We start from the raw sequence: 27244 nt of genomic DNA, 5'->3' as shown, positions 1-27244 counted from the left end.
GCTTATTTTGTTCAAAGCACAGCACATAGCACCTGGCACAGACTGACAGACGAGATCTCTTGCAAGCCCAGGACCGGAGGGGACTGCAAATCCCCAAAGGTCTCCATCCCCTTTGCGGCATCTCAGGTAGTGTGTGCAAGCTGGCGGGAGAGAGAGAGGAGTTCCTAGACACCTGGGGGGCCCCGAGTCAGCCGGAGGTTGCTCAGCGAGAAAGCAGCCGAGCTTGGTGGGGGAAGACAGGTCTGCTACTGGAGTCAAACGCGGCGGCTTTCCTCTCCTTCCTGCTGACGCACACCCCCTCCTCCGCCTCCTCTAGTATTTTCCTTCTCTCTCCTTCCCGCCCCTGCCTCTCTCCTCTAATTCCGCAGCTTCCCCATCTGGGAGGCGAGTTCTCGGGCAGGAGGTGGAGAGTCCCTGGCCTAAGGTGGGGAAAGAAGCCTCCAGTCCAGTGGGAAGGTCCTAGACCGCGGTGGGGGAGGGGGCGCCAGGGTCTCAAGGAGAACTCGGGAGTCCCCAGAAATGAGGGCGGGGTCAGGGGAGCCCGAACTGGGGGAGGGGTCTCGTAGACTACCTAAGAACCCCAGAGCTGGCGAAGTTGGGCGGGGGAGTTCCTAAAATAGAGTGGTGGGCGGGGCTTCCAAGGGCCCGAAGGCGGGGCCATATAAGGGGCGTGGTTTCCTGCGAAAGGGCGGGGCTCCGCCGACTGGGGAAGAGCTTCGCCGCAAGGGGCGGAGTCTTGAGTGGGGCGGGGCTTACACGGGGCGGGGCATAAGGACAGGGGGCGGAGCGTGGCTGTTGGCGCCTGTACCCCTCCCCCGGCTCCGGGTGTCTCCGTGACGAGGCAGCGCGGAGCCGCCGCGGGCCGGGCCCATCCCGCCGCGGCAGCCCCAGGGCCGAGCAGGAGGGAGGCGCGGAGGGAGAGGCGCCAAGCGGAGGCCGGAGCTCGGCCAGGTGAGGCCGCCGGGGCGGAGGGGGCGGGGGCTTCGCCGGGCGGGCCCCAGCGGACGCTGGGGGCGTGTTTGAGTGTCTGGGTGGCAGGGGTACTTGGTCTGAGGGCGGGCGCCTGTGGCTCTTTGCGCGATCGCGCCTGCTGTGGCGGGTCGAGGGTGGACTCTGCGCCCGTCCGGGCACTGCCCGCGGGGCTCGGGTTGTGCTGGACTGTGTGTGTGAGGTGTGAGCGCGCGTGTTTGTGTGGAGGGGCCGCCGGGTGTGTATCTGCGTATGTGCTGGGCTGTCATTGTGCCTAACCCGGGCGCGGGGCGCCGGCCTGCCCCGGCGCAGTCCCTCCTGCGCTGGGATATTTTCCAAACAGGCTTCCTGCGGGGACCGGCTCTGCTGCAGCCCGAGCGGGAGGGGGGAGCGCCGCCCCCACAGGCCTCCAGAGACCCGGGCGGCCCGGGGACTGCAGACTGACACCTGAGGGAGGGAGGGGGGTGCACCGGGGAGGGGTCCAGAGGCCTGCCCGCAGGGCGAGGACAAGATGGGGAGACTGGGGCAGATGGATGGGGAGGTAGAGGTGGCCAGACAGGCGGAGATGGGGAGGAGCGTGGGTAGAGAGATGGCGAAAAGGACAGCGGCGGGGACAGAGAGTCACTGAGAAAACAGACAGACAGACAGAGGCCTAGACCGGCAAAGGGGCAGAAAGATTAAGATGGACAGGTAGATTCCAAAAACCTGACAGAAGTGTTACTCAGAGGTCCTGGGGCTGAGAGCCAAACCCAGGAACTGAGTGAAGGATGAGCAGTAAGGGCCCCCAACTCCTGGGGTGACTTTCTTCCAAGCACATCCCAGACTGAGGTCCTGGCCAAAAAGAAGCTTCTGGCCACCCCAAGTTGGTCCATCCTTCTGCCCCTGCCAAATATTCTGACCCTCTGTGCAGCCCCACCCTCTTGGTTCCATCCCATCCATCTCCCTTCCCTGGTATCCCAGCAACCCTGTCAGTTTAGGGGAGGCAGAAGTGAAGTGGTTGCCATAGCAACAGAGTGGGTGAAAGGTCACTCTGTTGTTAGCCTAGGTGGCCTGCAGCAGGCTGGAGCTGGCATTGAGGGGGCTGGGGTGGAAGGCTGCAAAGCTCTTTTTCTCCTCTCCCACTCTGCCCAGAATGGTGTTGGAAGGAAACCCTGAAGTGGGCTCCCCCCGAACCTCAGACCTCCAGCACCCAGAGAACCAGGACTCTTGTGTCCTCTCTTCTCCCAGTGAAGATGCACAGCCAGGGGAGGAGCCCATCAAGTATGGTGAACTCATCGTTCTGGGGTGAGCCTCCCTGGTTCAGGTGGGGCGGGGCACCAGGCACCCCACAGGACAGCCAGACCAAGGGCCCCGGCTCTCCCCACTTAGGGCCTTCTGCTGTTTGTCCCTCCTCACCTTCCCAGCTGAGAGACAAAGTTGACCAAGCCCACCTCAATTCATAATTATTATTTTATCTTCCCATTTTTCATAAATTACTGAGACAACTCTAACTGCCCACCCACGTTTCTGAGCAGAAGAAAGTAACACCAGCTGCCTTTCATAAAGCACCTAGTGTGTGTAGTCTGAGGTGAAGAACTCTGGTTCTCCAGCAAAACTGCTTGGTTCAAATCCTGCCTTGCAAGTTGCTTAACTTCCCTGTGCCTCTGTTTTCCCATTTCCAAATAGGGATGCTAATAATAATACCTCAGAGGGTTGTTGGAAGGAGTGAATGAGGTGATTTCTGTAAAGCACGTAGGACAGTGCCTGGCACACACCAAGTGTTCTGGGAGGCAGGCCTGTGCCGAGCCCTTTCATGGACATTATTTCATTTCAATCTTCACAAAGATGCTGTGAGGAAGGAGGTGAGGAAACCGAGGCTCAGAGAGGGGAAGTGACTGGCCCAAGGGCACACAGCTGGTAAGTGGCAGGGCTGGGATTTGGACCCAGGGCTTTTTACTCTAGGTCTAGTGAACTTTTGCTAAGCTACAGCTGACCCTCATGCTACAGATGAGGAAACTGAGGCCAGGAGAGAGGAAGAGACATGAGTTGGTGGCTGAGTAGAGCTCATCCCTTCCTGGTCTTCACCTGACCAGGATCTCTGCACCACCCACCTAGCTCTTGCCCCAGGCAAAAATTCCTCTCCTTCCTCCCCTGTCTGTACCTCCTTTTGGCCTCTCTCTCTACCCCAAAGAAAGTATATGATAAGCTATGTTATCATTGTGATGATTATTTAGAAATAATAATGGCTACTGTTTGTTGACATGTACATGCCATGTACTTTTTTTTCAGTAATAATAATAATAATAGCTAACACTTACCAAGGGCTTGCTATATATATGCCAAACTCTGTGCCAAGCATTTTTAAATGCTTTATCTCCTTTAGTTCTCACAATGAACCTGTGAGGTAGGTCCTGATAAATTAACCCCATGTTACAGAGGTCATATGATAAGCGGGAAAGCCAGGATTTAAGCCAGGCCAGTCTGAGCCCCCAGCCTGTGTCCTGAACTGTCCCACCCCCCATATGTGGGAAGAGCTTACAAGGGCAAAAGTGATGCCCCTCTCAGGGGTGCTTGCATTAGAAAAGCAGCTGCTTCGGAATTCCCTGGTGGTCCAGTGGTTAGGACTCCACACTTTCAAAAAAAAAAAAAAAAAAAAAAAAGCAGCTGCTCGATGTCCCAAAGGAAGAGCTGGCATTGCAGCTGAGGGTGAGGCCACTGATGAGGGAGAGCTCAGACCTAAGGGGACAGGCCCTCTTGACTGCCATTTGTTCTCTGCAGGGCAGTGAAGCCCCACACTGGCTGGACATCAGAGCCACCTGGCGAGCACATTGGAAAATACCCATTGACAGGCCCATCCCAAACCTACAGAATCAGAATCTCCATGTGTGAGGCCGGGGAAGATTCTGATTCAAGTGGTCCTCAGCTGTATTTGCCAGCTATTCATCCTTTTCACTTCCTGCCGCCAAACCTTCCATGGCTCCCCACTGCTTATGGAATAAAGTCCGGAATCCTCAGCCTGGTGTTCAGGGCCCTCCCACCAAGTTCATTTTCCCCTGCTGCACTTTACCACCCAAATCATCACTCTGTGATCTCACCAAACCCTTCCAGCCTCAAGGCCTTTGCTCAGGGTGAGCCCTCCTACAGAAAGTCTTCTGCAGAAGAGGCTGGAGTCAGACAGACCCGAGTTCACATCTAGACTTTTCCCACTGACTAGCCTGGGACCTCAGGCAAGTCATTTTATCTCCCTGAGCCTCAATTTTCCTCATTCGTATAATGAGAAGAAAGATACTTGCCTGGCAGGACGTTGCACACGTTCCATTAGGTAATTAATAATGCGAAGCACCAAGAACACGGGAGGCTCCGGTACATGGCAGCGATCAAGGTTATGACTCACTCCATCTTTGCCTTCCACAATCATTCCCTCCGGACGAGAGCTGGAAAGGAAGGTAGAAATTTGATGTGTGTGGCGATATGGAGGTAGTGGCATTGTGGGTCTGTTTTTTTTCTTTCATTCTGGTTTCCGGTAGTACTTGTGATATAATTAATGACAGTTTGCTAAAGGTGAATCCTTTCTAGTTCTTCAAGGCCCAGTATGGGTGTCCCCTCTCTTAGAAACCTGATCCTGGGGCCAGAATTCCCTTCTCCTGTCTCTGGGCCTGGGGCACACTTGGCTTATGCCTGGATCATGGCAGGTGGCACCCAGGTTCCTTGAAAAACTTAGGGCACAGAACTGACTGTGGTGTGTCACTATACCATGCCAGCACCTGGCACCCGGCCAGGCATGGTTCAGGAATCCAGAAAACACTGGTTAATTGGATGCAAGGCCTTTTGAGGATATTCTGACCCCCACCCCACTCCCCGAAGGCACCAATTGGATAGAGTAGGGTCTTCTAGTTGTGGGTGGTTCTAGGGCTTGTTTATTAAGGTAGGATCTGCCCAGAAGTTGGCAGTTCCTCCTAGTCTCTCAGGGGCTCACTTTCTCTCTCTCTCCCTGCAACCCTTTCTTCTTATCCCTCACATCCACAGCTACAATGGGTGTCTGGCAAGTGGGGACAAGGGCCGCCGCCGAAGCCGCCTGGCACTGAACCGCCGGCCACACGCCAATGGAGTGAAGCCGGACGTCATGCACCATATCTCCACACCGCTTGTGTCCAAGGCAAGCAGCTTGTCCTAGCAGTCCTGGGTGCTGGTCTTCCCAGTCCTACCTGCCCACAGCCCCGCTGGAGCAGGGGAGCCCACTGTGTCTTCACTCACTGCCCCAGAGAAATGGTGCTGGTGGGAGATCCCTTGCCATGTGTTACAGTCTGCACAGTGTTTCCTTGACCACCAGACCCCATTCGTTGGATGGAAGTGGTCAGCATCATTTTAGAGGCGGCCAAGGCTCAGAGAGGGGATGTGACAGTCACACAGCAATGACAAAGGAAAGGCCTTTGGCTGCAGAGGGTTTGGGTTAGAATTCGGGCTCTGCTGTTTCCAGCTGTTAGAACTTAGGCCAGTTTCTTCTCCTCTTGGAGCTGCAGTTCCCTCAACTGTAAATCGGGAATGATAACCATGCCTCCTTCGGGTGGCTTTAGGGATCAAACAAGGTAACCTGTGTAAAGTGTCAACTGCACAATACACCCTCTGCAAAGGGTGGAGCCGCCCCTTCCCTAGGAAGTGGCCACTGGGCCTTGGGCTCCAGCTTCTGGCTTAGAGGCTCACCCTTCTCCTGGCCACATGCCCGGGAAAGTGACTTCTCCTTTCTGTCACCAGGCACTGAGCAACCGTGGCCAGCACAGCATCTCGTACACACTGTCCCGGAGCCACTCGGTCATAGTCGAGTACACACATGACAGTGACACAGACATGTTCCAGGTATGCTCGGGTGCCTCCACAAGCCTTGGCCACTGGACCACCAGGCCTGGACACTCAGCTCTGCAGGTGTTCCAGGGGGTGGCTCGTGGCCACGGGGCAGGTACTTTGTGTCCTCAGTGCAGTGGATCACTCTTCAGATGAGGAAGCAGGACACCCCAGTGAGGGTTGTTGACTTCCCAGTCACACAGGAAGTCAGTGGCTGGATCAAGATTCAGACCCAAGCCTGGACTCCCACCTGCGGGAGGCATACAGTTTAGGAGTTCAGAGTGTGTTGTGAGAGTCGCACTGCCTGGCTTCTGCTCCCAGCTCCGTCAGTTAGTAGCTGGATGACTTTGGGCAAGGGTCGCTTAACCTCTCTGGGCCTTGGTTTCCTCATCTATAAAGTGGGGCCCATTATAGTCCCACCCCAGGGCATCGTTGGGAAGATTAACTGAGATATTGCACACGAAATGCTTAACATGATATATAGTAAATATTTACCAAAAATTCACTATTTTCTACTAACATCTGAACATTCCCAGACTATGGGTGTCCGTTACCCTTTCACTGTTCTATCCGCAAATCAGCTAGTTTTTAATTGAGTGGGGTGCTTCCAGGAACTGGGGGGGAGACAGAGAAGGAGAAACACAGACACCAGTGATTGGATGTGGAGACCCCCAGGGAGCTGGGATGGTGCTGTCCCCTCCTTGTTTGCTGACCCTGCACACAGAGCAGCTGCTGGGAACCCTGGGATGGGAAGCCCGCAGGACTGACCTGTGCACACAGCATTCCTGTGCCTGCCCTCCCCTCCCTCACAGATTGGCCGCTCCACGGAGAACATGATCGACTTTGTGGTAACAGACACGTCCCCTGGAGGAGGGGCTGCCGAGGGCCCCTCTGCCCAGAGCACCATCTCCCGCTATGCCTGCCGCATCCTCTGTGACCGCCGGCTGCCCTATACCGCCCGCATCTATGCCGCTGGCTTCGATGCCTCCAGCAACATCTTCCTTGGAGTGAGTGAGCCCCCCGGGCAGGGACCAGCACTACATCTGAGAGTGAGCCGAGGGGTAGGCTGGGGAGGGGCAGCATCCTGGGGTGATGGACCAGCCTGCAGTAATCATAACCATGACCTATGCGGGGATTAGCAGCCCCACTTAACAAATGAGCAAAGCAAGGCTCAGAGAGGTCAGGTGACGCCCAAGGTCACGCAGCGCCAATTCTAGTCCTCTCCGGGCCACCTCTGAGCTCGAGGGTAGAGGGGCAGCACTCCTGGCTCGCAGCCTGCTGGGGGCCACTCGGGGATGTGATCTGATCCCACGTGTGGTCCCAGGAGCGGGCAGCCAAATGGCGGACCCCTGACGGCCTGATGGACGGCTTAACCACCAACGGGGTCCTGGTGATGCACCCAGCAGGCGGCTTCTCTGAGGACTCGGCCCCGGGTGTCTGGCGGGAGATCTCGGTCTGTGGGAATGTATATACTCTGAGGGACAGCCGCTCGGCACAGCAGCGGGGGAAGCTGGTAGGTGGCCTGTCCACCCTCCTCCCCACCCCCTCATCCTTCCTGGGTCCTCCCAATCTCCCCTTCCCCCTTCCCAAGCCAGGACAGATGATCTCCAGTCCTGCTGCACAAGGGATCCCCAACAGGGTCCATCTGGGGGCACGTGCCACTTGCACCACAGAGGGGAACAGACCAGCATCTCCAAGTGTAGCCCACATACTACCGGAGGTCCCTGGGGTGATGTGAAGTGGCACCCACACAAACACACCGTGCAGTACCAAGTGGCTTTGAGGATGCCAGCAGCTGAAAAATTCACACCCTCCTATGAGGGTGACACTTGGCCTGTGTGTGAGCAGTTTGTAGCCTGAAATGTTGGCAGTTTGTAACATGTCTGTCGCGTTCACACGGGTTTAGCTTTATTCTCTCCCAGCAGGAAAGGGCCTTGGAGTAGTTCTGACACAGGTGACAGTGAACGCTCCATGTGGTACAGACCAGAGAACTAATGTTAGGGGCTGGGAGAGTCCTAGAGAGACATAGGGGCTTTGCCCAATGTCATGTGGCGAAGATCCTCAAATGGGCCACGCAGAGCTTTTCCTAGGTATGAGCACCTCAGGCAAGGAGATGCCAAACCTCGAGGAAAAGCATGGCTTATCTTTCCAGAGCATCAATTCTATTGGGAGATCTGGGGAAACATTACTTTTTAAAATTATGCTTTTGAACGTTTCACTAGGACACACTTATTGAGCACCTACTATGTTCTGGGCATCGTTCCAAGTGTTTACATTGATTCATGAAAACCACTTGCTATACAGGGAAGTAAAATCCATCTTGAGGATAAGGAAATTAAGACACAGAGAGGATAAGTTACTTGACCAGGGACACAGAGTTAGTCAATACTGAGGCCAGCATTCACACCCCGATGATCTAGCGCTAGAGTCCTTGCTTTTAACCTCAACCCTTAGGACCCCTGCTTTGGGCTAAGTCCCAGCGTTTTGGACAGAGGAGTTTCTGGCCTCTGCCATTAGGGGAGAGCCTGGGAAAATGTTTTAGAAAACTCCCATTTTGGTCCAGGCCTTCTGATTTGACAGATGAGGTGACCAAGGCCCACGTTCCACTGAGCGTAAGGAATGGTGCCTGCCTGGGTGTTTTTTGTTGTTGCTGTTTTTTCGGACAGTGCCTGCCTGGGACCACTTGCCTCCCCTCCCACGTGGCTTCTCAGTCTTTTCTGCTGCTCTGCCCCCACCCTCCCCCCTCCTCTGCCCCAGTCCAACCCCCTCCTCTGCCCCAGCCAACCCCACGGGTCCAGAGTGCTCTCTCTAGGGAGGTTCAGTGGGATGGATGGGTGGCTTGACTGGGGTCACGGCGGCCCAGTGGCAGGGGGTTCAGGAGCCTCTTGGGCAATAAGGCTCTTCTGCTGCCCTTGCAGGTGGAAAACGAGTCCAATGTGCTGCAGGACGGCTCCCTCATTGACCTGTGTGGAGCTACGCTGCTGTGGCGCACGCCGGCGGGGCTGCTGCGGGCGCCCACGCTGAAGCAGCTGGAGGCCCAGAGGCAGGAGGCGAATGCAGCGCGGCCCCAGTGTCCCGTGGGCCTCAGCACCCTCGCCTTCCCCAGCCCGGCCCGTGGCCGCACGGCACCTGACAAGCAGCAGCCCTGGGTCTACGTCCGCTGTGGCCACGTCCACGGCTACCACGGCTGGGGCTGCCGACGCGAGCGGGGCCCCCAGGAGCGCGAGTGTCCTCTCTGCCGCCTCGTGGGGCCCTATGTGCCCCTGTGGCTCGGCCAGGAGGCCGGCCTCTGCCTGGACCCCGGGCCGCCCAGCCACGCCTTCGCACCTTGTGGCCACGTCTGCTCTGAGAAGACTGCCCGCTACTGGGCTCAGACGCCACTGCCCCATGGCACCCACGCTTTCCACGCTGCTTGTCCCTTTTGCGGGGCCTGGCTCACCGGCGAGCATGGCTGTGTCCGCCTCATTTTCCAGGGGCCGCTGGACTAGGCTCCCTGGGGGCCCCCTGCTGCCGCGCCCGCCTGCCCACCCAGGTCCCCCACCTCCTGCAGCCCAGAGGGAGCTCTGCATGTGGGACTCTACCTGCTGGCACATCGCCACACCAGATGGACGGGTTGGATGGATGGTACCCTTCCCCTCTTAACTCTGGCTCCAAAGGGGGGTCTCTGGGACCCCTACCTTGGTCAGAATGATGGGGCCCTCAGCACCAGCTCTGTCCCGGGCTGATGGAGGGAGGCTCACCCCTACGCCCTGGCCCTTCCTGGGGCATCCCACATCATGCCACCTACACTGTGCCCCTGGGGGAATGAAGGGGCCATGGGCCCCTGACCCCCAGCTTAGGCTGGCTGTGCCCTGAGCCTGCCGACCCAGTTCCAGATAATCACCCTGCTGCTGCCCTGGGTTCCTCTATAAACCTTGCTGCTCAGCTGCCCTCACAAATCCCTCGTGTCCTGCATGTGTGCAACGCCTCCAGCCCCTAAGGGAGTGCCGGGTGGGCAGCAGGCTGGGACCGACATCTGCGGATACCTACTGTGGGCAGGACTCCTTGCCAAGTGGGATCTGGGGACACAGAGACAGAGACAGTCAGACCTGGTTCCCTGCCTGGTAGAGTTCACAGCCTAGTGGATGACAGACCAATTACTGAAGGACAGCATGGCTTCCTGTGTGCTGGGATCAGAGAATCACCAGGAGCTGTGAAGCTGGTCTCACTGGAGGATAGAAAAGTGAGGAGTGAGAGAGGCTTCACTGAGGAGGCGCATAAGGGCTCCGCCTCGTTGGACTGCTGGGAATCCCCACAGGAAGGATCCACAGGAAGTGGTGGGGGGGTACTTAAGGCAGAAGGGAGGCCGAGCACAAGCTCAGGTGTAAGTATGCAGGGAACTGAGTGAGAGGTTCAGAGTGGCTGGAGCATGGGCTTCAGGGGGCAGAAAGGTGGCTGGAACGAGATGCTGGCGCCATGCTGACAGGGAAGATGCTGGGTGAAAGTTCCGATTCTCATTTCTGGACAGTCAGGAGTTGAGCAGGGGCGGGGGGGCGGGGAGAGGGCTCGTGGTTCCAGAGTGTTGGCTGTGACACAAGGGCTACCATCACCGAATGCCCACTGTGTGCCCTGCACTGTGCTAATGGTAATAATAACTATGTTCATTGAGCACTCACCAGGCACCAGGCTCTGCTTCTCAGAGGTTTTATTATTTAATCCTCCCAGTAACCCAGGGAGGGAGGTGTTACCATTTCTGTTTACAGGGAGATTAAAACACATGCTCCAAGTCACACAGCTGGAAAGTGGCCAAGTCAGATTCGAATCCGCAGCTGACTGCCTAGCTTCAGAGCCTGCCCTCTCCCCATCACACTGGGCTGCTTTCCTTGGACAGGGATGGAGGGGTCTGGAGGGCAACCCAGGTAAGGGGAACAGCATGGGCAAAGGTGTGGCAGGGAAAATGCTTGATGACCAATGAGGTGGGTGTGGAGGAGGCAGAAAAGAGGAATGAAGGCTGGGAATGTTGGGCTGGGGTCTGGTGGGCCTTGGTTGCCATAGAGGCCAAGTCTGAACTGGATCCCTATTCATCTTGGCTAAGTGTCGCCTCTTCCTGAGAGCCAAGGCAAGCTCGGGGTGCTGCTGGGATTGTCCCAGAGCTTTCCTGGGGCAAGCAAGTTGGAAAGACAGGTAGATGGAGGTTCTGGAAATATAAAAATCTGAAGAAGAGGCTCTGAGTACCAGCCTGACCTGGGCATCATCCCCAGTGGAAGACAGAGCCTTAGGGAGTACAGATTCCAAGGGGAGGGACCTGCCCTAATCCACACGGTGGGCTGGAGCCACAGAGACCAGACCGGGGACTGTTGAGAGGAGAGAGGGCACTTGCTGGTGGTGAGAGGAGGTGATCAGACTCTTGCTTCTAGAGCATCACACTGTCACAGAGGGGGAGCCCAGATGGGGATGCTGGGGTGGACTTGGGAGCATTGCAACTACACACACACACACACACACACACAGCCAGAGCAGTAAGAATCCAACTCTTTCCAGTTCCTCTCTTCTCACTCTTTTGAGAACCAAACGGGGGAACACTCCCATGCCATTTCTATCAGGGAACCTCAGACTCTCTAGGAGGAGAGGCAAGCAAAAGGCACACGTGCCACACGAGGGAGAACTCAGAGGTGTTGGTGGAGGGGGTCAGACAGCCCTGGTCTTGGTTCAGCTCTACCCCTTTCCAACTCTTGGAGCCTCAGTCTCCTTAGCTGTTAAATGGAATAACAGTCCCTATGTTGCCAGGTGGTTGTGAATGTATGGAGGACACCTGTAACATAGTATGTACTTAATATTACTTCCTCACCTTCTCCTTCATTCCCATGGGCAAGAGCCAAGGTTGGGGATGGTCATGACTCCAGGGATTAGACTGCTGCATGTGACACTGTGTGTGTGTGTGTGTGTGTGTGTTGGGACAGGTGGAGGGGACAATGTGGTGGAAGGCTAGACCCCAGTTCAGGGACACCTGAGGACTTCCTGGGTGGCCTTAGGGAAGTCAATGAATCCATCAGCCTCCATTTCCCCATATGTGCAACAGGTAAAATGATATCCTATCTCAGGATTTCTGCAAGAATTAAATGGGATCCTCCATGTCAAGCTGCTAGCACAGACCCTCAGGAAGTGCTCATATTAGCTGTGAAGATAAAAATGCAGCTCGGTTGGGGGTTTCCCAGGAGTACTGGGATCTTTCCTTCGCCTGAGCTGCCCACTGGTGTCCATGGAAGGCACTTCCTTCTTTATCTGTGTACATTTCAACCTCTCCCAAGTCAAGGAAGACTTTACACGCATGTTAAAGACAATGAAAATCGAGGCACAGGGAAGAAAAGTGATTTTCTAAGGACACAGACCAATTTATTGAGCTCCTCCCTACAATGAAAATCACCATCAGAGTCAACAGTTCACACCACTGTGCCAAGCAGGGCCTTGGGCACTTTTTGTGAATGAGAAACTGGTGCCACTCGTGGGTAGCTGCTGCTCTGGGCTGAGACACAGGTGTGGCCAAGGCTGGCAAGAAGGGTATCCCCTCTCTTCCACCCCTCTCTGCACAATACTAGGGGGCAGCACTACCCTGTCAACACTTCACTCAAGCCTACAACATCCCTCCGAGTAAAGACGATTTTTAGCCTGGTTCTCTGGCTGAGGAAGCCAAGACTCAGAGAGGTAAAGTGTCCCACTCAAGGACACACAGCCAGTAGGCAGGGGCGGCCTGACTGGACCGTAGATGGCCTGGCTCTGCCCCACCTCTGACTTGGGACCCTCACCATGTTCCCCACGTCGCCCAGGCTGGGCGCTTGGCCCTTCCACATGCCATTCCCCGCCCAGGCCATCCTCCTGTGAGTCTCTCCAGACATCCAAGGCTCGGCTCTGCCCTGGGCAGCCTTTTGGGGTCACAGGCGGCTTTCTCATCCGTCAGGCACCCGGCAAGCACCAGGGAACTGCCAGGCCCCTCGCCCCTTTGTGCTGAGGAAACTGAGGCTCGAAGATACTCAGCTGCAGCCCCCATCAGGCCCACGGTAAGTCGGTAGCGGTGCAGGGAAGTACTTGGGGGCGTTTCTCCGCGCCCCCCACACGGTAGGACCATGTCAGCCCTGGCAGGAGCCCGCTCACCTGTAGCCTCGATTCCCTGCGCGAAGGGTTTTGCAGTCTCGGAAGAGTCTCCGCCCCCTGGCCCTCGACTCCACCGAGGAAGGACCACATCACTCCCACGGTGCAGGTTCCCCCATACAAAACTGAACTCAGGGGACTGGGAGAAACCCCAAAGGAGAGCGGAGGTCAGGACTGTGGGGGGGTAATCCCCACAGTCCCCGCCTGGACTCGGGGTCCCTTGCCAGCCCCGTCTGCCGGAACTAGGCCGCCACCGGCTAGGCCACTGAGGTTCCTGACCCCCGCGCGGGCGCCACCTGCCGACAAAAGGCCAAGGCCACAGGGGCCGTTCTGCTTACGACGCCGTGGTGCCTGGGGCGGGGAGCCGGCATGCCGGCGAAGCTCGCCTCGGCGCGCCTATTGGCTGAAGGCGATGCCCGTCCGGACCCCGAGGCCCGGCAATTGGCTGGTGGGGGCGGAGTTCGCGGAGCCCCAATGAATGGGGGGGAGCCGGAAGCAGGAAGTGAGTTTGCGATCGGAGCAGCTGCTGCAGGTGAGGTGAGGCGCGGCGCCCGGGATTCAGGGTCACAATGTGTCATCCTCGGGGGACAGGGCGAGTCTGGGCCGAGCGCAAGATCATTCTCTTTCTGCCCTCCATCCCGTACCCCTGCCAAATTCTTCGCGGCCCCGAGGCCAAGGAATGCTCCAGGCAGCAAAGGGTTAACACTCCTTTTAGAGCCCAGGGGATTGTGCTATTGGGGAGCAGCATCGGGAGGGGCGGGGGAGGTTGGAAACTCATTCCTAGTAAGAGAGGGCTTTGTGGAGTATACTCTGGGTTGGGAGACACCCGGATCCCAGCCGGGCAGTGAGACCTTCGGTAAGTTGCTTGGCCTCAATCTCCCTAACTGTAAAATGAGTTTTCTCCCAACTCTGAATTTCTGTAGCTAGGGTAGCTCCCCTGGCTCAGTACAGGGAGAGGACAGGAGGACGGAGGACCGAAGAAAAGGCAGAGGGATGAGGGTGGGACAGATCCTGGGATCAGTGAGAGAGGAAGAGTTCAGGGAAAATCATTTACTGCTGTAGGTACATTCCATTCGATAGGGGTGACCTTGTGACCTCGTGACCTCATCTAATTTGCATACCCACCTGGTGAGGCTGGGGTTACTATCAATCTCATCTTACAGAGGCTGTAATGGAGGGGCAGAAAAGTAAAACAATTGACTTGATATTAGGAGTCTGGGGCTGAGCCAGGATTGGAACCTGGGTCTTCCAACTGGGACTTTGTCCTTATGAGCACAGTGGTGGGCAGAATTGAAGAACCTGCAGGATGATTCTGAAGGAGGAGGCTAGGAGGTCAGAGAAGGAGGAGGGGAGGAGTGAGGCCTGGGGCTGGGAATCCAGAGATGCAGATCTCTGCTTCTGACCTCTCCCTTGTGTTATTAGGCAAAGCTCTAGCCTCTCTGGACATGTTTCCCCAACTGTAATACTAGGTAGTTGGATTCAGTCTTTAAGTTTGAGAGGCCATGGGCCAAACATTGCCTACCAGAATATTTTGTAATCTCCTTGGGTGAGTCACCTAACCGTGGCTGAGCCTCAGTTAGCATATCTGGTGCATGGGTACAGTGGTATTCCCTTCCTCATGGACTTTGGAGAGGATTAAATCAGACTGTGAGAGTGCAGAGTCAGGTGTGCAGTTGGCGTGCGATAAATGATGGCTGTGATCATGGTGATGGTTCTCAGCAGGGCCCATGGCGGACACCCAGTACATCCTCCCCAATGACATCGGCGTGTCTAGCCTGGACTGCCGCGAGGCCTTCCGCCTGCTGTTACCCACAGAGCGCCTCTATGCCCACCACCTGTCACGGGCTGCCTGGTATGGAGGCCTGGCCGTGCTGCTGCAGACCTCCCCTGAGGCCCCCTACATCTATGCCTTGCTCAGCCGCCTCTTCCGTGCGCAGGACCCCGACCAGCTGCGCCAGCATGCCCTGGCTGAGGGCCTTACCGAAGAGGAATATCAGGTCAGTTCTCTCAGGCCAGCCTGCATTTCCTGAGTGGCTTCTGGGTGTGAGAGGCCAGGAAGCAGGGGTACAAAGGACTTTCTGTCTCTTTGCATTAGACGAAAGGTTTCAAACACAGGGACATCCCCTCCTGGAGCTTCAGTCTTCTCATCTGCAAGATATGCGTGAGGATAGTCTGTACCTCTTAGGGTTGTAGCAACCTGATGCCAAGATAAGTGGTGGCTGCTGTGATTATAACAAGGGCTGTGGAGTAAAGGAAACAGCTGTGGAGATTCGGAGGCGGTAGAGGAATGAGTCCAGTGTAGGAATCAGGAGGTCTGTGTTCTGACCATATCTTCCTCTACCGTGTTGTGTGTCCCTGGGCAGAATGTTCTGCGTGTCCCCTTGTTTTTGTCTGTCTGTGGGTCTGTTGGCCAAGGAATACATTAATGCATTCTTAGTGCATTACAGAAATGCAGAAAGACACAAAACAAAGCAAAAAGATCATTTGTTCTCAGTGTCCTCCCCAGAGGTAACCACTGAAGATGGTGGGATATATAACCTTTTCAGTCCTCTGCCTGTATTGCATACCTGTACATGTACATATGCACATGTATTAGTTCCTTATTTTCTCTTTTACATATGAGATCACATTCTATGTATGCTTATGAGTTCTGCTTTTTTCACCGAACACCATGTCTTGGAGAACTTACATGGGGTACGTATAAATCCACCTCATTCTTTTTTATTGGCTGTGAAGCATTCCACAGCAATGTACACTATAATCAATTTAATCTTTTCTTTATTGATGGACATTTAGGTTTTTCTCTACTCTTCTTACAAACAATACCACGATGAGCATACTTACGCACATGTGTGAGTAGGATCTATTTGTAGAAGTAGAATTGCTGGGTCAAAGGCTCTGTACATTGGCAATTGATTGGTGCTGTTAAATCATCCTCTGAAAAAGCTTCACCAAGAATGTATGAGGATATGGTCTGTCTTTCTATATGTAAAATAAAGGGATTGGATTGCTTATCTCTGCGCTGAGGCCCAGGCTGTTTCTTCTACGTTTTTTTGAACTGTGAGTAATCACATCCCGTCTCTAAGCCTTGATTTACTCATTAAAAGAGCTAATAGCTGGGGAAGTACTTATTAATGGAAAAGTGCTACCCAAGTATTCATTATTTTCAGTGGGATTCTTTTGTTTGTAAGTAACAGAAACCCACCTCAAATTGGCTTAAATGAAGAAAAAAAAAAACCTTGACTCCCAGTCTGGTCTGGCATGTAAGGAAGCTGAAGAAATTGAAAAATCAACAACTCTTCTTAGATCCTTAAGAGAAGTGAGGTCACAGGGCAAACTGCTGCCCCCAAAATTGGAGAGACAGACAGGCAGGTACAGAGAATCACAACTTAGCAGAGCAAAAATTCATGAGCAGAAACCTCCACAGAACCAGTGCTGGGGTAGGAAAACCTGAACTGTAACTGACGAATTGCTGGAGGCTCAATGTGGACAATTCTAAGAGTTAAAAACTCCAAGGGGACCCAGTCATAAGGGGGGCCCACAGTTTGGGGGAATTTACGTCCAGGAGCTTGACCTGGTTCTCATAATGAATTTCAGAGAAAAAGTCCCTCATGCTCCTCACAGCAGGAGAGGAAAAGGAACCATTTTTGAAATATGCTAGAACATTCTGTTCTTCCTAACACAGTCTGCCCTCAGGAAAAACTGTTTAACCAGAACCAAACCTGCTAGGGTTTTATCAGAGCCTAACTGATCTGGAAGAAGGGAAATACCCAGCTCCATAGCTCTGACCATCTGTCCCACCTAAGAGGAGTGGTGGGAACATGGGACTGAGAAGCACATGTGAAGTTCATAGTCCAGCAGCAAAGGCACACTAAAGGACTGAGACCTAATCATGGGATTCTAGAATGCTTCCCCTGCCCCCACACCTTACCATCACCTTAATAAAGGCCTATTTATGACAGTTCCTTTTACCTAGCACATCATGTCTGGCTATCAAGAAAAAAATTCCAAAACATTCTTAAAGGCAAAAGACACAGCTTGAAGAGACAGAGCAAGTATCAGAACCAGACTCAGATATGGCAGGGATGTTGGACTTATCAGACCAGGAATTAAAAGAACTATGACTAATATTCCAAGGGTGCTAATGGAAACAGCATGCAAGAACAGATGGGCAGTTTGGGATTAACATATATACACTACTATATATAAAATAGGTAAACAACAAGGACCTATTGTATAGCACAGGGAACTATACTCAGTATCTTGTAATACCCTATAATAGAAAAGAATCTGAACAAGAATACATATATAGGGCTTCCCTGGTGGCGCAGTGGTTGAGAGTCCACCTGCTGATGCAGGGGACACGGTTCGTGCCCGGTCTGGGAAGATCCCACATGCCGCGGAGCGGCTGGGCCCGTGAGCCATGGCCGCTGAGCCTGCGCGTCCGGAGCCTGTGCTGCGCAATGGGAGAGGCCACAGCTGTGAGAGGCCCACGTACTGCAAAAAAAACCCCAAAAAATCCATATATAGATATATACATATATATATCTGAATCACTTTGCTGTATACTTGAAACTAACACAATATTGTAAATTAACTATACTTCAATTAAAAAAAAAAAACAGATGGGCAATGTAGGCAGAGAGATGGAAATTCCAACAAAGATCCAAAAAGTGCTAGAGATCAAAAAAACACTAATAGAAGTGAAGGACACATTTGGTGGGCTTATTAGTAGACTTGACATAGCAGAGGAAAGAATCTCTGAGCTTGAGGGTATCTCAATAAAAACCTCCAAAACTGAAAAGCAAAGAGAAAAAAGACTGAAGAAAACAGAATAAGATATCTAAGAACTGGGACAACTATAAGCAGTGTAACATATATATAGTGGTAAAACCAGAAGAAGAAAGAAAGAAACAGAAGAAATATCTGAAATAATAATGACTGAGAATTTCCCCAAATTGATGTCAGATACCAAACCACAGATCCAGGAAGTTCAGAGAACACCAAGTAGGATAGTAAGTGCAAAACAAAAAAGAAAAACAAACAAAACCTACATGTAGGCATATCATGTTTAAACTACAGAAAATCAAAGAGAAAGAAAAAGTCCTGAAAAAACCCAGAAGGAAAAATTATCTACAGAGGAACAAAGAGAAGAATTACATCTGACCTTTCAGAAATCATGCAAGCAAGAAGAGTGGGCTGAAATATTTACAGTGTTGAGATAAAAAGGCACCAACCTAGAATTCTATACCCTGTGAAATTATCCTTCAAAAGTAAAGTGGAAATAAAGACTTTCTCAGACAAACAAAAATTGAGAGAATGTGTTGCCAATAGATCTGCTTTGCAGGAAATGATAAAAGTTCTTTAGAGAGAAGGAAAATGTTATAGGTCAGAAACTCAGATGTACAGTAAAAAAAGGAAAGGCACTGGAGAAGGAATAAGTGAAGGTAAAATAAAACCTTTTATTTTTCTTATTCTTAATTGATCTCAGAGATAACAGTTTGTCCAAAATAATAATAGCAGCAACATATCCAACTATGTGTGCTTATGTGTACATGTATGTATATGCTTATGTATGCTTATGTAGAAGTGAAATGAATGACAGAAGTGATATGAGGGAGATGAGGCAAGAATTAGGATCCTTTTGTTATTATAAGGTACTCAAACTGCCCATGAAGTGGACTTGAATTAGTTGTAAATGTATATTGCAAACTCAACCACTGAAAAAACTAGAAAAAGAAGTACAACTGATATGCTAAGAAAGGAGAGAAAATGGAATCATATAAAACGCTCAGTTAAAACCACAGAAGGCAGAAAAAGAATGGAAGACAGGTGCCAGCATGGTTGGGTTCTGGTGAAAGCCCTCTTCTGTGTTGCAGACTGCTGACTTCTCACTGTGATTTCACATGATGGATCATTTGAGTTGGCTCTCTGGGATCTCTTTTGTAGGGACACTCATCTCAATGAGGAGGGCTATTCCCTCATGATCTAATCTCCTCCCAAAGGCCCCATCTCCTAATACCATGGCCTTGGACGTTAGGTTTCAACATACTGATTTTGGAGGGACACAAACATTCAGATCATAGCAATCGATAAACCTCTAGCCAGGTTAACTAAGAAAAAAAGTGAGAGGTCGCAAACTGCTAATATCAGAAATGAAAGAAGGGACATCACTACAGATCCATGGGCATTCAAATGATAATCAAGGAATACTATGAAAAATTTTATGCCCACAAATTTGATAACCTATATGAAATGGACCAATTCCTTGAAAGACATAATCTGCCAAAACTCACACAAGAAGAAATAGATAATCTACATAGGCCTATATCTATTAAAGAAATAGAATCAATAATTAATAAACAACCTTCTAAAACAGAAAACATCAAGCCAATATAGGTTCACTACTAAACATTTAAGTTAGTAGTACTAACTTAATTGATACTAAACATACCAATTCTCTACAATCTCTTTCAGAAGAGAAAAGCAGAGGGAATAATTTCTCACTCATTCTGTAAGGCCAGTATTACCCTAAAACCAAAATCAGACAAAAATTACAATGAAAGAAAAGAAAACTACAGACCAATATGTCTCATGAGCATAGATGCAAAAATCCTCAATAAAATGTTAGTAAATTGAATCCAACAACATATAAAAAGAATCATGTACCATGACCAAGTAGGATTTATCCTGCCAATCTGGTTCAACATTCAGAAATCAATAAATGTAAATCATCACATCAACAGGCTAGAGAAGAAAAATCACACGATCATATCAATAGATGCAGAAGAATCATTTGGCAAAATCCAACACCCATTCATGATAAAAACTGTCAGAAAACCAGAAATCTTACAGCTAACATCATATTTAGTGGTGAAAAACTTTCTCACTAACATCAGGAATAAGGCAAGGATGTCCCCTCTCACCACTACTTTTCAACATTGTACTGGAAGTCCTAGCTAATGCAATAAGACAAGAAAAAGAAATAACAGGTACACAGATTGTGAAGGAAGACTTAATACTGTCTTTGTTCACAGATGACATGATTGTCTATGTAGAAAATCTGAAAGAATCAACCCAAAACTCTTAGAACTCATAAGTGATTATAGCAAGTTTGTAGGATGCAAAGTTAATACACAAAAGCCAATTGCTTTCCTATATTCCAGCAATGAACAAGTAGAATTTGAAATTTAAAACAGAATTCCATTTACAATAGCACTCAAAAATGTTGAAATACTTAGTCGTAAATCCAACAAAATGTGTGCAAGACTTATATGAGGAAAACTACAAAACTCTGATGAAAAATATCAAAGAAGAACTAAATAAATGGAGAGAAATTCCATGTTTGTACATAGAAAGATTCAATATTGTCAAGATGTCACTTCTTCCCAACTTGATCTATAAATTCAATGCAATCCCAGTCAAAATCCCAGCAAGTTGTTTTGTGGATACCGGCAAACTGATTCTAAAGTTAATATGGCGAGGCAAAAGACTCAGAATAGCCAACACAATGATGAAGCAGAAGAACAAAGTTGGAGGACTGATAGTACTCTAGTTCAAGACTTACTATAAAGTTACAGTAATCAAGACAGTGTTCTGGGGCTTCCCTGGTGGCGCAGTGGTTAAGAATCCCGCCTGCTGATGCAGGGGACACAGGTTCAAGCCCTGGTCCCAGAAGATCCCACATGCCATGGAGCAACTAAGCCCGTGCACCACAACTTCTGAGCCTGTGCTCTAGAGCCTGTGGGCCACAACTACTGAGCCCACGTGCCACAACTACTGAAGCCCATGTGCCTAGAGCCCATGCTCCGCAACAAGAGAAGCCACTGTGGTGAGAAGCCCACACACCACAATGAAGAGTAGCCCCCGCTCGCCGCAACTAGAGGAAGCCTGCGTGCAGCAATAAAGGCCCAATGCAGCCAAAAATAAAAATTAATTAATTAAAAAAAAAGACAGTGTTCTGTTGGCAAAATAATAGACTAATAGATCAGTGCAGTAGAATAGAGAGCCCAGAAATAGACCCCCATAAATATAGTCAACAAATCTTTGACAAAGAGCAAAGGCAGTACAATGAAATAAAAATAGTCTTTTTAGTAGGTGATGCTACAACAACTGGGCATCCATATGTTAAAAAAAAAAAAAAGAATCTAGACACAGACCTTACATCCTTCACAAAAATTAACTCAAAATGAATCACAACCTTAAATATAAATACAAAACTATAAAACTCCCAGAAGATAACATAGGAGAAAATCTAGATGACCCTGGGTATGCAGGTGACTTTTTAGATACAACACCAAGTATGATCCATGAAAGAAATAATTGATAAGCTGAACTTATTAAAATTAAAGTTTTCTGCTCTGTGTAAGACACTGTCAAGAGAATGAAAAGATAGGTCACAGACTGGGAGAAAATATTTGCAAATATATGTCTAATAAAGGACTGTTATCCAAGATGTACAAAGAACTCTTAAAACTCAACAGTAAGGGCTTCCCTGGTGGTGCAGTGGTTGAGAGTCCGCCTGCCGATGCAGGGGATGCGGGTTCGTGCCCCGGTCCGGGAGGATCCCATGTGCCGCGGAGCGGCTGGGCCCGTGGGCCATGGCAGTGGGAGGCCCGCGTACCGCAAAAAAAAAACAAAACTCAACAGTAAGAAAATGAGCAACCTGATTTAAAAATGGACAAAGACCTTAACAGATATTTCACCAAAGAAGATATGCAGATGGAAAATAATCGTATGGAAAGGTGCTCCACATTGTATGTCATTAGGGAATTGCAAACTTAAAAAACAAGATGCCATTATATACTTATTAGATCAGCCAAAATCTAAAACACTGACAACACCAAATATTGGCAAGGATGGGCAAAAATAGGAACTTTTGTTCATTGCTGGTGGGAATGCAAAATGGTACAACCACTTTGGAAGAGAGTTTGGCACTTCCTTATAAAATTAAACGTACTCTTGCCATACGATTCAGCAGTCATGCTCCTTGGTATTTACCAAAGTGAAAACTTGAAGTGAAACTTATGTCCACAAAAAAACCTGCACACGATTTTTTTTTTTTTTCCGGTACGCGGGCCTCTCCCTGTTGTGGCCTCTCCCGTTGCGGAGCACAGGCTCCAGACATGCAGGCTCAGCGGCCATGGCTCACGGGCCCAGCCGCTCTGCGACACGTAGGATCTTCCCGGACCGGGACACGATCCCGTGTCCCCTGCATCGGCAGGCGGACTCTCAACCACTGCGCCACCAGGGAAGCCCCTGCACACGATTTTTATAGCGGCTGTATTCATAACTGCCAAAACTTGGAAGTAACTGAGATGTTCTTCAGTAGCTGACTCAATAAACAAACTGTGGTACATCAGACAATGGAACATTATCTAGTGCTAAAAAGAAATGAGCTATCAAGCCATGAAAAGACATGGAGAAAGTTAAATGCCTATTACTGGGTGAAAGAAACCAATCTGAAAAGGGTACACACTGTATGATTCCAACTATATGATATTTTGGAAAAGGCAAAACTATGGAGATAGTAAAAAGATCAGTAGTTGCCAGGCGTTGGGAGGGAGGACAGGCACAGAGGATTTTTAGGACACTGAAACTACTCTGTATAATACAGAGTAATGTATCATACATAATGGTAGATATATGTCATTATACATCTGTCTAAACACATAGAATGTACAACGCCAAGAGTGAACCCTAATGTAAGCTATGACCTTTGGGTGATGAGGTGTCAATGTAGGTTCATCAGTTGTAAGAAATGCACCAGTCTAGTGCGGGCTATTAAAATGGGGGAGGCTGTGCCTGTGTGGGGATAGGGGACTTTGGAGTAATCTCTGTGCCTGCCGCTCAGTTTTGCTGGAAACCTAAACCTACTCTATAGAATAAAGTCTATTTAAAAAAAGAGAGAATTACTGGCTCACATAATTGAAAAGTCCAGGGCTAGGGAGGCTTCAGGCACGACCAGATTCAGGGGCTCGGTGATACCATGGTGATGCAGTCTTCATCTCTCAGCTTTGCTTTCTTCCGTCACCCCAGTAGGGGAGCTCCAGGGGACTCAGGCCTGATGAGTCTTGGTATAAACCGGAGGCTCGTTGCCACTGGGAAATGTCCTGGTTGGGCTCTTATTGGCCACCTTGGGCCTGTGTCCAGCCCTGGAGTTGGGGAAGGGAGATTTCGCCCTATCCCAAAAGGAAAATGTGAGGCCTTATTGCCAGAGGAAGGGAGCCTAGATTTGGGGCCGGCAAAAACCACAGAGTAGTTGACCAAGGCCCCTCCAGCCCTAACGTTTGATGCTTCCGGTGCTGGCTGCCTGCCAGGTGAGGGCTGTGGACAGCCCTTCCTGCAGAAGGAGGTGGTGTTTGCACTGGGCCTCGGGGGTCACGTGAGAGGGCGGCAGGTGGCTGGGAGGGTGCTGGTGTAAAGGGAACAAGGTGCGTGAGGGCTTGGATGTATTTGGTAGCTGTTGAGAAGACCAGTTTGGCTGGACGATGAGTGTGTGAAGACTGGGCTGTGAAAGCATGTTGTGGCCAGACTGGGGCCTCCCAGGATGTGGGTCCTGCCCCGCCAGTCTCCCAGCCTCACCCATACTGCTTCCTCTGGGGTGTTAATATCCCAGGAGGGAACCTCCGTGGGGTAGGGAGGCTGTGCTTCCTCTGACCCCCTTTCCCCCAGGCGTTCCTGGTCTACACTGCAGGTGTCTACTCCAACATGGGCAACTACAAGTCCTTTGGTGACACCAAGTTTGTTCCCAACCTGCCCAAGGTGAGCTGAAGACGGCTGGGAAAGGTGGGCAGTTTGGGGCCGGTGGTATGGGGGGGCGGGGCATACAGCAGATGGAGCCCCAGTGGGAGTCGGGCCCTGAGAGGAGCTTTGACCTTGTCACTACCACACTGCACGGCCTTGGGTGCTGCAGCCACCTCCTGACCCTGCTGACCCGAGGGGCGAATGAGCGGAGGCTGTGAAAGGGCTCTGTGCGCTGTTAGGTGCTGCAGAGGTGGAGCCTGCCTGTCACCACTGAGGACAGCGGAGGAGCCTGGGCATGAGGAGTCCCTCTCTGGGACCACGGGGCTCAGGCCCATCTGGGGCAGAGGCAGCTCTTACACCAGGGCTCTCAGCCCCTGCTGAGTGCACGAATTGCCTGGCGAGCTTGTTGAAATGCAGCTTCTGACCCAGCAGGCCTGAGCAGGTGGGGCGTGAGGGTCTGCATTTCTCGGGCAAAGTCAGTGCTGCCGGTCTGTCAACTGCACTCTGGGCCAGAAGGTCTTAGACTGTGGGAGAAGAGCTTGGGGGTCGATGGGGGCAGGGAGGGGGGCACTCCAGGAGGCAGGTTCGGGTGGTGTGGCCAGGCCACAGGCCTCCCTTCCCCTGCAGGAGAAGCTGGAACGTGTGATCCTGGGTAGTAAGGCCGCGGAGCAGCACCCGGAGGAAGTCGGGGGCCTCTGGCAGACCTGCGGGGAGCTCATGTTCTCTCTGGAATCGAGGCTTCGACACCTCGGGCTGGGGAAGGAGGTGAGGCCCCCCCAACCACACTGGGGAGTGGAGGGCATCCTTGGGGGCCGCCTGGTATGGAGGGAGGGGCACCCGATGGGGAGGCAGCGGGCTGTCCGTCACGCCTGAGGCCAAGCTGCCCTCCACTGCAGGCCTCAGCGCCATCATTTGTAAGCAGGTTGGATGGAATGCTTTCTGAATGCCCTCCCAGTTCTGACATCCTGGGATGCCATGTGCAGGAGGAAGGAAGGAGAGAAACTGAGAGCTGGAGGGAGCTGAGGAGGGGCCATGGGAAAGGAGGGGGCCAAAGCTTCCCACCTCTGGAGGCTGCTTGGGAGCTGCGTGGGGTGAGGGATGCAGCAAACCGTAGGGGCGGGCCCGCGAGAGGCTGGCACAGAGCTTCAGGAAGGCTGGACTTGGGCCTCTGTTTGTTGTTTGTGTTGTAATTTTTTCCCCCTGGAAAGAGTTGGAAAGGGACAGTGGAGGCTGCTGAGAGGAAGTGGAGGAAGCCAGAGGCTGGAGAGGGTGGCTGGGAAGGAATTCACCAGCTTCCCCAACCCAACTCAGCAACTCCTATTTCCCATCTGCCCCTTCCCCGACAGGGAATCACCACCTATTTCTCTGGGAACTGTACCATGGAAGATGCCAAACTAGCCCAAGACTTTCTGGACTCACAGGTTTGGGGGTTGGGGAACTTGGGGTGGTGGTTTGTTGGGGTCCCCTTGGCACTGGCGCTCACTCCTGTGTCTCAGCTTGGGCCCAGAGGCATGGGCATCTTGGGTCCTTGAGGTGGAGAAGACTTGGGAATCCTCGTCTAAGGGTCAGCCTGGCGTGAATGAAGATGTCCCCGTGTGTGCCCTGATGGAGCTGCCCCTGCCCCACCCTGGGCTGAAGGGCCTTGTGACAGCCTCAGGGCAGGAGGACACAGAACATCAGAGCTGCTTGGATTGGGCTGGGGCATCCATGTGTCACTTTGACCTCCCAGCTCAGCCGCACAGCGACATTTCCTTATCTGTGGAATGGGACCTGCCTCCTGTACCCCGGGTTAGCTGAGGTCACGAAGTGTCTTGCACAGCGCTTAGTAAAAGTTAGCGCTTAGTGTACTGAGCAGAGCGAGAGTCTGCCCTGGCCTGCCCCTGCTCTCTCCCCTCGCAGACAACTCAGGCACGTCCACCGGAGGCCCCGGACTGCTTTACCTGTGTATCTTCTCTCTCTGGTGTGACCCACTTTCCCTCCCCCCACCCCACAGCCCGCTCTGGACTTACTCTCCCCCAAACCCCTGCCCTGGTCTTTTCCAGAACCTCAGTGCCTACAACACACGGCTCTTCAAGGAGGTCGGCCAGGATGGGAAGCCCTGCTACGAGGTGCGGTTGGCTTCTGTGCTGAGCACAGGTGAGCTCACGCCCCTTCTCCTCCTTCCTGTGTTCCTGGACCAGCGTGGAGGGGGCCAGAACCCAGGACAGGGTTAGCCGACTATGGTAGCTGCAGGCAGTAACCACAGTTGTAATAGTTACGGCACACGTTGATCGAAGGCTTGCTAGGTGCAAGCCCTAGTGCTCAGCAAATGGTGTTCCTGTGAGGTGAGCGTCCCCAGCCCCGGTGCTGCTGGTGGTGATGTAAACCTAAGAGGAGGCTCAAGGGCAGGGGAAGGGCCTTTGTTCCACCTGGAGAACATCACTGCTGCAAGCCTCTGACAGGGGCCACGTGTTGGCCATGGTCCTCATCCTCCAGGCAGTGGCGCAGAAGATACCAATCCATGTAAACAATGGAAGTAGAGGCTGGACCATATGTCCCATGACAGCCTAGAGGAGAAATCCAAACTGCACATCAGTGAAGGCTTAATGGAAAAGGTGACCACCTGGGCTTCCCTGGTGGCGCAGAGAGTCTGCCTGTTGATGCGGGGGACGCGGGTTCGTGCCCCGGTCCGGGAGGGTCCCACATGCCGCGGAGCGGCTGGGCCCGTGAGCCATGGCTGCTGAGCCTGCGCGTCTGGAGCCTGTGCTCCACAACAGGAGAGGTCACGGCAGTGAGAGGCCCGCGTACAGCAAAAAAAAAAAAAGGTGACCACGTGTGTCTTGGAGGTTGGGGACAATACAGAAAGGTGGGGGTGGTGAACTTACTAAAATCCACTTCCTAAATATCTCCCCAAGTACCTTCAAGGCAAAGCCCAGATGCACTTCTAAGGGCTCCATCATTTGGAATTTCTTGGTTATAAGTGAGGAAACCTATTTCAAATTTGCCTACAGCAAAGGGGACTTCGTAGGCTTGAGTAATTAAGAAGCCCAGAATATAGTAGCTTCAGGCACAGCTGGATCCAGCTGCTCAGACAGTATTCTCAGAAATTTCTCTCTCTGTCTCTTGGCTCAGCTCTCTTTGACTTCACCCACAGCAGGCTGCTCCCATCTACATGTCCAGTGGTAGGTGTTAGCTGTTGGCTGGGGCCTCGGCTGGGGCTGTCAACCAAAACACACAGCCTGGCCCACCAGCTGGGCCATTCCAGCAAAGAGAGCCCTCTTCTCCCCGAAGTAGTGTCTTAACGTCTGGGAGTGGCTCAGGTTTCTCTGTTTCGGGTCCTTGTGGTTAAGGGACCCTGGTCCCAAGCCTACCTCACAGCCAGGTGGACTCACAGCCAGGTGGACCCACCACCTGGACTCGGGGTGGTTGTGAGGGGGTGGTTCTCAAAAGAAAACTGGCGTCTGTTACCAGGTGAGGGGGATACAGATGCAGCATTAAGAGAAGCATCCAGGCCCCTGTGAGGACCTTTGTAACCCCGTCCTCCCTTCCACACCCACCTCCCACCTCCCAGCCCCAGCATCCCACTTAGACTTTGGGCTGCAGCCAC

General features: G+C 52.0%; 2 protein-coding genes across 8 annotated transcripts in view; both read left to right on the top strand.

Annotated features, from left to right (window-relative positions):
• The first annotated feature begins 786 nt into the window (after positions 1–786).
• PELI3 (pellino E3 ubiquitin protein ligase family member 3) lies at positions 787–9725 on the top strand. Of its 4 annotated transcripts, XM_067748229.1 has the most exons (8): positions 792–951; positions 2101–2253; positions 2794–2865; positions 4975–5104; positions 5701–5802; positions 6600–6794; positions 7112–7300; positions 8706–9725. In XM_067748229.1, the coding sequence occupies exons 2-8, from the start codon at positions 2102–2104 to the stop codon at positions 9273–9275; spliced, it is 1410 nt and encodes a 469-aa protein (XP_067604330.1). In that variant the 5' UTR covers positions 792–951; position 2101; the 3' UTR covers positions 9276–9725. The 4 variants fall into 4 exon arrangements, with proteins under 4 accessions (XP_067604328.1, XP_067604327.1, XP_067604330.1 ...); XM_067748227.1 differs by lacking the exon at positions 7112–7300 and having other exon boundaries at positions 787–951; XM_067748226.1 differs by lacking the exon at positions 2794–2865 and having other exon boundaries at positions 789–951.
• A 3420-nt stretch (positions 9726–13145) lies between these two features.
• Positions 13146–27244, top strand: part of DPP3 (dipeptidyl peptidase 3) — a 34641-nt gene continuing 20542 nt past the window's right edge. The window contains exons 1-6 of one of the 4 annotated variants that reach the window (XM_067748217.1): positions 13146–13444; positions 14635–14909; positions 23587–23676; positions 24286–24423; positions 25005–25079; positions 25701–25794. In XM_067748217.1, the coding sequence (XP_067604318.1) occupies positions 13282–13444; positions 14635–14909; positions 23587–23676; positions 24286–24423; positions 25005–25079; positions 25701–25794 (835 nt within the window). In that variant the 5' untranslated portion in view covers positions 13146–13281. Of the gene's footprint in view, positions 13450–14631; positions 14910–23586; positions 23677–24285; positions 24424–25004; positions 25080–25700; positions 25795–27244 lie in introns of all 4 variants that reach the window. The other 3 variants (XM_067748216.1, XM_067748218.1, XM_067748220.1) reach the window with 3 other exon arrangements.

Source organism: Pseudorca crassidens, chromosome 9, assembly GCF_039906515.1.
Source record: "Pseudorca crassidens isolate mPseCra1 chromosome 9, mPseCra1.hap1, whole genome shotgun sequence".
NCBI lineage: Eukaryota > Metazoa > Chordata > Mammalia > Artiodactyla > Delphinidae > Pseudorca > Pseudorca crassidens.
Note: the sequence above shows the minus strand (reverse complement) of the source record. Positions and strands in the feature narration are given on the sequence as shown.